The sequence below is a fragment of the Chiloscyllium punctatum genome, chromosome 3, assembly GCF_047496795.1.
Source record: "Chiloscyllium punctatum isolate Juve2018m chromosome 3, sChiPun1.3, whole genome shotgun sequence".
NCBI lineage: Eukaryota > Metazoa > Chordata > Chondrichthyes > Orectolobiformes > Hemiscylliidae > Chiloscyllium > Chiloscyllium punctatum.
This window is the reverse complement of record NC_092741.1, coordinates 33,099,630-33,113,266: the sequence shown is the minus strand read 5'-3', so window position 1 is coordinate 33,113,266 and position 13,637 is coordinate 33,099,630. Positions and strand designations below refer to the sequence as shown.

Genomic DNA, 13,637 nt, shown 5'->3' with positions numbered 1-13,637 from the left:
CAGAAAGACCTGAATTGTCTGCTTACTCTTCTCACAATTACATGTGTAAAGAGAAGGGAAAACTAAAATGAGTACCAGTTTTCAGTAGGAAAATGTAACCATTACCTTGACAAATGTCCACTGAGCTGCGGAGGGTCTACCTACAAGGAAACAACCAGTTACCATCTTATGCTCAGTCAACACAATGCACAGAAGTAATAAGACTAAGACTAAGTTCAAGTCCATTTTAACCAAGCGATATTACTCACAGTTAGTGCATCTCCCAACTTCACAACAACCTTGATCTGTGAAGGTCTTAAAGCATGCACTGCAAAAAGTTACAGAAGTAAAATTAAAATTCTGGCCAGCTCATGTCACACTTTAACTTAGAGGTTGTTGCTGCTAAGGAACTACTGTAGGGTAGATGGAAAGTTAGTGTACACTCGTATATACCTAGTGTAATAAAATAGCATTATCAAGGTCAATGGAAAAAAGTTCCACTTGATTGGTACAGGTAAGATTAATCTGATACAGGTAAGATTAATCTGCTCATAACCCATATCATGAAAGATAAAAACTAACCCCAGGATTTCCCAGATCTCTAGAGCTGACCCTACTTTGCCTTTAAAATATTTGCCGAGCCAACACCCTTTTTATATATCTAATCTCCCTGTTCAGCCAGACTATGACACATGTTGGGGGAAGTGGGATCTTGCCCCTAGACCTTCTAGCTCACTAGCTCTCTTATCTCATTGAAACATATCAGATTCTTAAGGGGCTTGACAGAGGAAATGCTAAGAGGAAGTTTCCCCTGATGGGCGAGTCTAGAACCAGAGGGCATAGTCTCAGAATTAAGAGGCACCAATGTAACACTGAAACAAGAAGGAATTTCTTCTCTTCCCCGAGGGTTGTGAGACTTTGGAATGCCTTGCCACATACAGCTGTGGGGAAAGGGTTCTTGTATATATTCTTGGCTGGGTGGGATGCTCTTTGGAGAGTTGGTGTGGACTCAATGGGCTGAATGACCCTTTCCCATACTGTCAGGATTCTATTATTCTCTCCACTTGATGTCCCCCTCAGCTTCTGGAGTCCATTCCAGTTGCTTTATATCGCTTCCTCTTACAAGTACCTGAATCCGAAGGCGAGTTGGAAAACATCTCTTCACCGCAACCGACCCAATGGCCCATAAAGGTCTACGAGAGAAAAGGTTAGAGCTTGCTATATCAGCATGCCACCAAGACAATAAAGATACAGAGACAGGGGTACAACTACCTTCTAGTACAAAGGTCATTAGGTCTAATCATGGAACAAAACACACACTGAGGGACCCCCTCCCCATACTGCTAATGGTGGTGTTGCTGGACTTTGACCATTGAATGTCAAGTTTCTGCACAAACCTCTTGATGGCTATTTTGGGGTGGGTGGGGGGAGGTGGGGGGGGGGGGGGGGGTCTTGCCACTCATGTCAAGACTAACAGCAGAACTTTGGTCAGCAGCTGAATTCACATCCTGAGCCCGAAATTAAAGGGACAGCTTTCAAACCGTTCCATCTCCAATTACATTCTTACCTCTCCATCTCCCAGTACGTTGGCGCCATTCTCCTTATCACTCATTTGTTTCCCCTCAGCCAGATCCTCTGCCAAGCCTGTGAGGAGATACTTTCCTGTGATCAGTGGTACCATCACAAACCAATGCTCAAACTTATTGTCAATCAGAAACATTGGACTGACGGATGTCAGCAGAAGTGAGCAAAAGAGTCAATTTACAACAGAATCCGGGAAGAAATGGGATACCTGCACAGGTGACCTGACAGAAGTCTTTAATATTAAAATCTCTACTCTGTTTATACGGGGGTGGCACGATGGCACAGTGGTTAGCACTGCTGCCTCACAGCGCCAGAGACCCGGGTTCAATTCCCACCTCAGGCGACTGACTGTGTGGAGTTTGCACGTTCTCCCCGTGTCTGCATGGGTTTCCTCCGGGTGCTCCGGTTTCCTCCCACAGTCCAAAGATGTGCAGGGCAGGTGAATTGGCCATGCTAGATTGTCCGTAGCCTTAGGTAAGGGGTAGATGTAGGGGTATGGGTGGGTTGCGCTTCGGCGGGGCGGTGTGGACTTGTTGGGCCAAAGGGCCTTTTCCACACTGTAAGTAATCTAATCTAATCTACTTATGCTTATCTATGTTATTTTAATTTTCTAAGAGGAGTAGTGGAGCACAAAAATAAATTCAGGGATGTGGAAAAAGAGTTGAATCTGTACGATGAACATATTTGCCAATACTAGGAGTAGTGTTTGGACATGAGTTTGTCCTCATCCTTGCTGTTCCTTATTATTGTAGAAAATCATAGAATCTCTACAGTGTGGAATGAAGCCATTCAGCCCGTCACCACACTCCAAAGAGCAGCCCACTCAAAGCAAGCACCCCCCCCCCCCTCCCCCCAACTGTATCTCTGTAGTCTACATTTCCCATGGCTTATCTACCCAGCCTGCACATCCCTGGACACGACGGGACATGGGCCAATCCATCTAACCTGCATATCTTAAGACTGTAAGAGGAAACCAGAGCCCGCAGTGGAAACCTATGCAGACATGGGGAGAACGTGCAAACTCCATGCAGATGGTCACCCAAGGCAGTAATCAAATCCAGGGCCCTGGCACTGTGAGGCAGCAGTGTTAACTACTGAGCCAGCATGCTACTGAGCCAAAACTCAAAAGGTCATTGTTCCTGCATTGCTCCACACTATGTTGGAGGCACAGCTGTACAGATACAACCAATCAAAATCTCCACATTTGAAATGAGCAATCACTTACATTACCTTTCAAAATCTAGTTGCATTAATGTCAATTTCAAAGTTGCCAGTTACAGCATCGTAAATATTCTGTTTACCTTGGGCAGAAAGACCAGTCACAAGGCAATTTATGAAGGTTATCGTCCAGTAAAACCACCGTTAAAGACTTTACTGATGATGCAGAAATAGGTCCTTTTGTCCAATAAACCCAAGCCAAGGGTTAAACAAACCTCATTCCACCATGTAACTGCATTAAAAAAACCCTCCTATTCCTTTTCTCCGTGTGAGATTCCTATTAAAGTATCTCAGACATTTGCTTCAAGACTCCTACTTTAATCAATTTCCACATTCTGAATGCCCTCAGAGTAGAGATTTCTCCTAAATTCTCTACAGAATTTATAAATGGCTGTCTTCTATTACCAACCATCAAATTCAGACCCACTCAGACCTGGAAAAATTCATTTAATGTTAACCCGATTTTAATATTGGACCTCCATCAGGTCACCTGCGCAGGTATCCCTTATCTTTGGCAAATTTCTACAATCCCACAGTTTTCGTCTACACGGTCAGTCGTTGTCACTGAAAAGGCCACAGCCCTTTCCTACAAGCTTCTTTTCCAAATTCTGTTCCTGCATCCTCGCTTAGCTTTGCCATGAATTGTACAGTATTCCCTGTCGTGGTGTAGTACATTTATGAATAGTATTTCTTTCCTTCCTGCTTCTCCCTCCACACTCCTGGTCTTGAACCTTTACAATAAGAGTAGAAAAGAGGGCAACACAGATTTTCAGCATCTGGGACAGGTAATAAAAACTAAGCAAAAACAAAATGTGTCCAATGTAAACTTTGCTTTATGTGCAAGTCTGTAATGGTTTGTGCTTCTTGGAAACTTAAGATCCCCCACAATGTAATTCCCAGTTGCTGTCACCAACATGAAGAAGCTTAGTGTACCCATTCTCTTTGAAGAGATAGAAACTGAGAAACTGAGGAAGAGAAGAGACGTACAGATGTAAAGATATGATTTGCTGAGAATGCTGTCTGAGCATTTCAGAGTCAGTCCAGTGTCCAAACAGAAATTAAAACAGAACCAGACTGGGCCTGTTAGCTCCTTTAGAGATGAAAATATACTGAAACTGGGGTTGGAATTTAAAGCCAAGGAAATGGATCTAGAAAAACAAGTTCCAAAAGAAAGAGAGCAATTACAAAGACAAGCCCAGAATGGGAGGGAGGAATGGGAGGAGAAAGAGCAAGTTGGAGGTTACTAGCTAATATCCTTGTAAATGTTTTCTGAATCCTTTCAAGTTTTCACATCTTTCCCATAGCAGGGAAACCAGAACTGAGTGGAGTATTCCTAAAGTGGCCTAACCAATGTCCTGTACAGCCACAACTTGAGATCCCAACTCCTATACTCAATGCAATGACCAATAAAGGCAAGTGTACCAAACGCTTTCATTATCCTGTCTACCTGTGACTCTACCTTCAAGTAACTGTGAACCTGCACCACAAGGTCTCATTGTTCAGCAACACTCTACAGGACCCCACCATCAAGTGAATAAGTTCTGTCCTGATTTGTCTTTCCAAAATGCAATACCCCGCACTTATCTAAATTAAACTTCATCTGTCTCTCCTTAGCCCATTGGTCTATCTGATCAAGGATCCTTTGTACTCTGAGATAACCTTCTTTACTGTCCACAGCACCACCAGTTTTGGTCTCATCTGCAAACATACTAACCATTCCTTCTACATTTTTTCCACATTTATATAAATAATAAAAGGTAATGGATCCAGCACTGATCCATGAGGCACCCTACTAGTCACAGGCATCTGTCCAAAAAAAACCTTCCACCACCAGCACCCTCCGTTGCTTACCTTCAAGCCAAGTTTGTACCCAAATGGCTAGCTCTCCATGTCATTTAACCTTGATAACCAGTCTACTATGTAGAACTTTGTCGAACACCATGCTGAAGTCCATATAAACAATGTCTACTGCTTTGCCTTCATCAATATTTTTTGTCATTTATAGAGTCATAGAATCATGGAGATGTACAGAATAGAAACAGACCCTTCGGTCCAACCCGTAGATGCCGACCAGATATCCCAACCCAATCTAGTCCCACCTGCCAGCACCCGGCCCATATCCCTCCAAACCCTTCCTATTCATATACCCATCCAACACTTCTTCAAAAAACTCTGTCAAGTTACTGAGGCACAGTCCCCCATGCACAAAGCTCTGCTGACTATCCCTAATCAGTCCTTGCCTTTCCAAATGCATGTCAATCCTATCCCTCAGGACCCTCAGATTATCAGTGGAGGAAAGGAAAAAGAAGACCAAGGGAAAGTAAATGCATCCTTAAAGGACAAAGAATGGTGGAAAATGGGAGAGAAACTATCCTCCATTTTGAGATGGAAGAACATCAAAAGCAGTAATGCAAGGCCATGCTTGTCTGCCTTAATTGTAGCAAACCAGGCTAAACTAAACAAAGTTGTGAGAAAAGCAACCGACAGGACTTCTGTGCATCCTGTAATCACAAAAATTAGTCACGCTAATTGCAAATACAAAAGAAGACATGAACACAACAGGATTTAGTAAGAAGGTGTTTGGCACACTTGCGTTCATTGCTCAGAACATTAATCTAGGAGTTGGGACATCATGGTTTGGCTATTTAAGATATTACTGAAGCCACTTTTGGAGTACTGCATATAGTTCTGGTCACCCTGCTTTAGGAAGGATGTTATTAAACTGGAAAGGGTGCTGAAATGATTTACAAGGCTGTTACTGGAACTGGAGGGTTTGAGTTATAAGGGGAGGCTGTTTTTTTTCCCCTGGAATATAGGAGACTGAGGGGTTATCTTATGGAGGTTTTTAAAATTGCAATGGGCATGATTAGGGTAAATAGTCAAAGTCTTCGAACTTGAAAGAGGTAGCTGAAAGAGGTACTGAAGCCCAAACACACAATCTAAGGATTCTTCGAAAATGACTACCAGTGTGTCCGCTTTCTCTATAGCTATGTGTTTTAAAATCTCTGGATGGCACCTATTAAATTCAGGTATTTGTGGTCCCATTGTTTTCCCTAGTACATCTCCTCTAATGATTGTTTTTGAGCTTATTTCCCCCTTACCTGTGGTCCCTTCATTATTTGGTATGTTTGGAATGCTATTGATATCCTCTACCACAAAGACTGACGTGAAGTATTTAGAGTCATAGAATCATACACATGGAAACAGACCCTTCAGTCAAACTCTCTGCTGTTTCCTGGTTTCCCATTATTACTTCCCTGCTCCCATTCCATCTTGTCTCTCTCTCTCTCTTCCTTTTTATATATTTGAAGAACCTCTTAAAAATTGCATGCTAGTTTGCACTCATAGCTTACTTTTGGGCTTTTTTTGTTCCCTTTGCTTGGCTTTTAGAATTTGACCAATCCTCTGACTTACCACTAATTTTTGCCACATTGTATGTTTTTCTCTTTCAAATTGATGCTATCCTTAACTTCCCTGGTTAACCATGGTTAGTCTATCTCTATCCTAGAATCCTGCTTCCTCACTGGAATATGTCTTTGTTGTAAGCCATGAATTATTTTCTTAAACATCTGCCATTGTTCCTAAACTTCCTTTTCTAATAAACACCACGCCCAGTCCACTCCAGGTAACTCTGCCCTCATCCCTTTATAATTAACCTTATTTACATTTAGCACAGTTGTCTCCAAACTAAGTTTGTCTCTCTCATGCTAAATTCTACAATGTTATGGTCACTGTTGCTTCAGGGAGACTCTGAGATCATCGATTAAACTGTTTCATTCCACATTGCCAGGTCTAAAATAGCCCGATCCCTGGTAGAATCCATAGAATATGGTTCTAGGAAACTGTTCCGAATATTGTCTATGAATTCTTCCTTGTGGCTATCTGTGCCAATTTGACTTTCCCAGTGTTCAGGAAGGCTAAACATCATTGGAATTGTCAAGTCAGTAGGCCACAAAAACATAGATGAGGATTTCAATAAAATGATAAAGAAAATACTTACACTCATATGGCACATTTCATTGATCATGACTTATAAAACATTTCATTGTACTTTTCATGCAAAAGTAATGGCAATAAAATTCTATCTATAAAAAATGCTCATGTAGCACTTCTAAAGTGCAGTAATTGCTGTAATGTAGGAAATGCAACAGTTCATTTGTATACTGTACACTATTGCAAACAGGAATGAGATAATGACCAGCTAAATCGTTCTTGATGTTGATTAAAAGTTAAATAGTGGCCTGGACACCAGGAATGACCCTCTTCCCCTGACTTGAAATAGTGCCATAAGCAGACACATATGGCTTCAGTTTAATTCTCATCATCCTTTGGCCCCACTGACAGTATTACATTTCTTCTTAGAATGCAAGAATTCATGGACTAAACATTATTAAACTTAATATCAAAGGTCCCCAGGAAAGCCTTACCTTGTATTAATTGCAGGGATAGAGTTAAAACCAACAGTCCTGCAGTCTGGCATCTCATTGTTTGGATTAGCACCACGCAGACAGCCAGGCAGCCCCCTCACCTCAGTATGTACTGAGTGATCACTCACCACTCAGGGCTGCTTTATATCAGGACGCACCTTTATCTCCCCTTCCTCCTCCTGGATTTATGACCTTTCTGGTTTACCTACTAATAAATCATGGATTATGAGAGAGAACAACTCTTTAGATGCATGTTGTGATAAGTTTCTTAATAGATCTGTATACACACTGTAAAGCAATTCAATATTTACTTTCTCTAATGATTGCATCATCACAATTATAAACAACCAATGCAATTATAGTACCACATTATTAGTTTGCAGCCTGAAAGAAATACTTGCATTTACATAGCTCCTTTTACAAAGTTCCTTAAAGCACATTATAGTCAATGAAATCAGTATTGTTATAACATTAAAGGTACAGTAACCACAGTCCCATTCTCTGATAAGAGAAAGACGACTGGTGGCGAAATTAACCTATAGGACACTGCACCTCAGGTTAGGGCTGAAGTTGACAACGCAGGACTATTATGGCAGCCTTAGCTGGTGCACGAATTGAATCCGTGCTGTTGGTGCCACTCAGCAGCTGTCCAACCAACTGAACTAACTTGCCCCCTGCGACAACACTATGTCAGATTACATGGAACATTGTCCAGTTATGTCCTGTCCACAAAAGGCAGGACAAATTTAATTGAGTCAATTTCTGCCCCTTCAGTCTACGCCTCGGTGTTAATAATACTTGAAGCTAAATGTGGAGCAAACTCTTTGATATCATTCTTTGATATCGCACAGAGTGAATCAGATGGTGTTGAAGACTATCATTCTGAGGACATCTGGAGGAGACTAAGATGGATCATCCATTCAGCACTTCTGGCTAAAGATTGTTGCAAATACTTCTTCCTCCAGTCGGTTGTTTAATTGTCTATCACCGGTCACAACTGGATGTGGCAAGATGTTTGGATGTGGAATTGTCTCGCTCTGATTATGGCATGCGATGTTTCACATGCATGTTGCTGGTTTCCTTTTGTGCTACATGATTCTATGATGTCAGATTAAAGGGATCAGGCCTGAAATTGGGAATGACAGCAGATTCCTGATGAAGGGCTTTTGCCCGAAACGTTGATTTCGCTGCTCGTTGGATGCTGCCTGAACTGCTGTGCTCTTCCAGCACCACTAATCCAATGACAGAAATGGCTATGGATTCTATTTATTCCAAACGGAAATGGGATGAGTGACCAGAGGTAATGGTTGATGGTTATAAACAATAAGCCTAGAGAACAATGGCGCTACGGTAGACTTTCAGGATCCTGGTCATATATGTTTTTGATCAATGGTTAAATACTAAGGATTAGTGGAACAATATGATACGTTCAAAAGTAAAGAAAGTGTCAAAAGGAAAGGGAACAAAATGTGGCCGGGTGATGAGGGGATTTGGTTGGGGTGTCTGATGATTGTATATAAACAGCTAACATTGTCAATTCAGTAAATATGGGTTGCACGGGGCCTGTTTATAAGTGAATAGCCATTTTTCAAAGAACGGTGAAAGCCACAAGGAGATTCAGAGGGTGGTGCTGCTGAGTGGGGTGTACTCTAGAATAAGAATCCATGTACCAACAACATGATGATGTAATTGGTGACATGATACTGACCTCGGCAGTCACGTGATGCTGAGACTCTGGAAAGAGAAGATGGAATAACCTCCAGTAGCAAGCTGTGATACAGCATTCTATACAATGTGTAACAGTGCGTAAATAAAAAAAAAGGTCTGTTAGAACTCGTGAGAGACAGACAGTTGTTACTCTTGGGTAACGCAGACACCAAAATGTGGCGCACCAAGAGTGGAGACAGTACCATCTATAGGAGTTGTCTCTTAGCACAGCAGTAAGCTTGCATAGTACTGCATAGTCAGGAAGGAGAGATCCCATCCAGAGTGAAACATAACCCCAGTGAGTAAATAGTTGGGGAATTTAGATGCAACGTGGCAACTGAGGGAGAGACACTTTTTGCTTGATTTATTTGGCTCATTTTTGTAAGGTTTTGCAAACAGGATAAATTGAAATCCAGGAGGAGGGGCCCATCACAAAAGAGTGACATCATAGGTAAACTGTAAGTTTATTGGCTAGTGGATTTGGAAATGCCAATGTTGGACTGGGGTGTACAAAGTTAAAAATCACACAACACCAGGTTATAGTCCAACAGGTTTAATTAGAAGCACACTAGCTTTCGGAGCGCTGCTCCTTCATCAGGTGATTATAGAGGGCACAAACCTAAGGCACAGAATTTATAGCAAACATTTACAGTGTGATGTAACTGAAATTATACATTGAAAAATCAATCAAGGTATTTTTCAATGTATAATTTCAGTTACATCACACTTAATTTTTACTATAAATTCTGTGCCTTAGATTTGTATCCTCTACAACCACCTGATGAAGGAGCAGCACTCCGAAAGCTAGTGTGCTTCCAATTAAACCTGTTGGACTATAACCTGGTGTTGTGTCATTTTTAACTTTGTACTAATTTGGCTATATGTTACAGGTTGCTTTCAAATTGAAGGTAAAGAGGGGAAATATTTACAGATTATAACTAGAGGGCCAGGACAGATTTTTTAAAAAATGAAATGAAGAACTAAGCAACCAAAATACGGATGCTGGGCCAACACGATGTGGGAGCTGGGTGAGTCCACTGTGGTTCATAATGATGACGTCTGTAGCAAGTGTTGGTGACTCGAGGAACTCCGACTCAGAGTTGAAGAGCTGGAGACTGAGCTTCGAACAGTGCAATACATCAGGAGGCTGTGTTGCTGATCTGGTGCCCTGCTTCAGGATATTTCAGCTGGGCTGCAAAGGAAGTTGGAGTGGGAGGAGAAGGATCCCATTGTTGTGGTCCATGTGAGTACCAATGATATAGTAGAAAGAGGAAAGAGGTTCTGCTGAAGGAATATGAGCAGCTAGGGGCTAAATTAAAAAGCAGAGTGAAAGAGGTAATAACCTCCAGATTGCAACCTCAGCCACGGGCAAATTGGCACAACATCAACAAGATTAAAGAGGTAAATGTGCTGAAAGATTGCAATGGAAGAAACAGGTTCAAATTCCTGAGACACCAGCATGGGTGTTGGAGAAGGAGGGAGCTGTTCCAATGGGATGGGCTCCACTGAGTCGTGCTGGGACCAGAGTCCTGGTGAATCACATCATGAGGGCTGTAGGTAAGGGGTTTCAATTAAATAGTGGGAGGGAGGATGGGGTGCAAGGGGGTTGTGGACGTATTGGGTTCTGTCACGTGGAAAATTATAGAAAAAGTTAAAGTTGGGGAGGAGGGCTCAGTAGAGCTTATTAAAATTTCCAGAACAAGTAACAGGACAGAGAGGGTGGAAAGAATCAGGAATCTATCTTCAGGCCCAGCAGATAAAGGGGCAGTTAAGAGAAGAGGGTCAGGCAATGCAGGATTAAGGGTGTTGTATTAAATGCACACGGTATACAAAACAAGGCAAGTGAGTTTGTAGCACAGATTGAAATTGGCAGTATGATGTTGTGGGTATCACAGAGACATGGCTGCAAGGGGATCAGGGCTGGGAATTAAATATCCAAGGATACCCATCCTATCGAAAGGACAGGCAGATGGACCAAGCAGGGTGGGGTTGCCTAGTTAGTAAGAAATAAAATGAAATCAATAGCAAGAAGTGAATCAGGAGGTCTGGAATCTGTGTTGATAGAGTTGAGGAACTACAAAGGACAAAAGACCCTGATGGGAGTTGTGTGCAGGGCTCCTAGCTGTAGTCAGCATGTGGGAAAGGAAATAAAACAAGAGATAGAAATGGCATGTAAGAAAGACAATATTACAATGATTGTGGGGAACTTCAATATGCAGATTGTCTGGGAAAATCAGGTTGGTAGAGGATCTCCAGAATAGGAATTCATGAAATGTCTATGCAAATGTTTTAGAACAGCTTGTGGTAGAGCCCACCAGGGAACAGAGAATGCTGGATTTGATGATCTGAAGTGAGGTAGACTTGACTAGAAAGCTTAACGTGAAGGAACCCTTAGGGAATAGTGACCATAATATGATAGAATTCATCCTGCAGTTTGAGAGAGAGAAGCTGTAGGGTATTAAGGTATTACAATTGTGTAAAGATAACCATAAAGAAATGAGGGAGGAGCTGGCCGGGTTGATTGGAGGGGAGACTAGCAGGGAAAACAGTGGAGCAGTAATGGCAGGAGGCATGACAGAAATTCATCCTAAGGAGAAACATGCTATAGCAAGGGTGAGGCAATCATGGCTGTCAAGGGAAGTCAAGGACAGTGTAAAAGTAAAAGTATATAATGTTATGAAGATTAGCAGGAAGCTAGAGAATTGGGAAGCTTTTAAAACCAGCATATGATAGTTAAAAAGGCAATAAGGGGGAGAAGATGAGAGTTAACTATGAGAGTTAAGCTAGCTAGTAATATAAATGGAGATTGCAAAAGTATTTTTAAAAATACAAGGAGGTAAGAGAGAGGCAAGAGTGGATATTGGACTGCTGGAAAATGATACCAAAAGAGAAAATGCTGGAAAATCTCAGCAGGTCTGGCAGCATCTGTAAGGAGAGAAAAGAGCTGACGTTTCGTGTCTAACTGACCCTTTGTCAAAGCTCGAAATGTCAGCTCTTTTCCCTCCTTACAGATGCTGCCAGACCTGCTGAGATTTTCCAGCATTTTCTCTTTTGGTTTCAGATTCCAGCATCCTCAGTAATTTGTTTTTATCTGCTGGAAAATGATGCTGGAGAACTAGTAATGGGGAACAAAGAAATGATGGAAGAACTGAAGAGGTACTTTACATCAGTCTTCACAGCGTAAGACACAAGCAGCATACTAAAACATCAAGAGGGTCAGGGAGCTTAGGTGAGTGTAGTGGCAATATGAAGGAGAAGGTAGTGGGGAAGCTGAAAGGTCTGACAATGGATAAATCACCCAGCCAGGGGACTACACCACAGAGTTCTGAAGGAGATAGCTGAGGAGACTGTAAAGGCATTGGTGATAATCTTTCAGGAATCACTGGAGCTAAGAAAAGTCCCAGAGGATTGGAAAGTGGCTAAAATAATATGCCCCTTTTAAGGAGGGAGGGAGACAGAAGACAGAAAATTATAGGCTGGATAGCCTAACCTCATTCCATTATTGAGGATGGGATTGTGGAGTACTTGGAAGTCTGTGGCAAAATAGGGCTGAGTCAGCACAGCTTCAGCAAGAGGAGGTCATGCCTGACAAATTTGTTAGAATTCTTTAAGAAGGTAACGAGCAAGCTCGACAAAGGACAGCCAGTAGAAATGATTTATTAGAATTTCCAGAAGGCCTTTGACAAGGCGCCGCACAGGAAGCTGCGAGATAAGATATGAGTCCATGGTGTTAGGGGTAAGGTACTGGTATGGATGGAGGATTGGCTGACTGGCAGAAGGCAGAGAGTGGGATAAAGGGGGCTTTTTCAGATGGCAGCCGGTGACTAGTGGAGTTCTACAGGGGACAATATTGGGACCACAGCAACTCACATTATACTTTAACTGTCTGGTCGCAGGAACTGAGGGCATTGTTGCTCGGTTGCAGATGGTACAAAGGTAGGAGAAGGCACAGATAGTACTGAGGAAGTGGAGGGGCTGCAGAAGGACTTGGACAGGCTAGGAGAGCAGGAAATGAAGTGGCAGATGGAATACAGTATGGGAAAGCGTGAGGTTATGCATTTTGGTAGCAAGAATAGAGGCATAGATTATTTTCTAAATCGGGAAAGCTTTCAGAAATCTGAAGCACAAAAGTAATTAGGAGTCCTAGTTCAGCATTCTCCTAAGGTTAATTGCAAGTTCAGATGGCAGTTAGGAAAGCAAATGCAACGTTCGCAGTCATTTCAAAATGGCCAGAATACACGAGCAGAGATATACTGCTGTACAAGGTTCTAGTCCAACTGCATTTGGATGATACATTAAATCAAGGCCCAGTCTAACCATTCAGATGAACATTAAAAAAATCACATACTATACTTCAAAAAGATCTAGGGATGTTTTATCTCATAGCAAGGTCAATATTTAACCTTCAAAACATTATCTGGTTGTTATCGCATCGCAACTCATGGGATTGGCAAATAATTGTTGCTATGTGACAACACTGCAGCAATAACTACATTTGAAAAGTAGCCGTTGGGTGTTAAGGGTATCCAGTAATTGTGAAAGTACTGGATCAACAGAAGTCTTTTGTTTTTAGTCTCATAAATGTTTGTTGAAGTTTTGCACTTGGGAAGGCACAGATTGTTAGAAGGATTTGACTGAATCCTGAATGAACCATGTCACCCCCGTTCTGCAGCTATTGCTTCTTTCTATTTCAAAAATATCCTTTATCATAAAAAATCTTTA

At 41.9% G+C, this 13,637-nt stretch overlaps 1 protein-coding gene across 1 annotated transcript in view; it reads right to left on the bottom strand.

Moving 5' to 3' along the window:
* Positions 1-7,314, bottom strand: part of plb1 (phospholipase B1) — a 163,151-nt gene extending 155,837 nt beyond the window's left edge. The window contains exons 1-5 of the mRNA XM_072551369.1: positions 7,209-7,314; positions 1,547-1,623; positions 1,109-1,172; positions 249-307; positions 106-140 (exon numbers count right to left, since the gene is read on the bottom strand). Of these exons, the coding sequence (XP_072407470.1) occupies positions 106-140; positions 249-307; positions 1,109-1,172; positions 1,547-1,623; positions 7,209-7,266 (293 nt within the window). The 5' untranslated portion in view covers positions 7,267-7,314. The remainder of the gene's footprint in view (positions 1-105; positions 141-248; positions 308-1,108; positions 1,173-1,546; positions 1,624-7,208) is intronic.
* Positions 7,315-13,637: the final 6,323 nt, after the last annotated feature.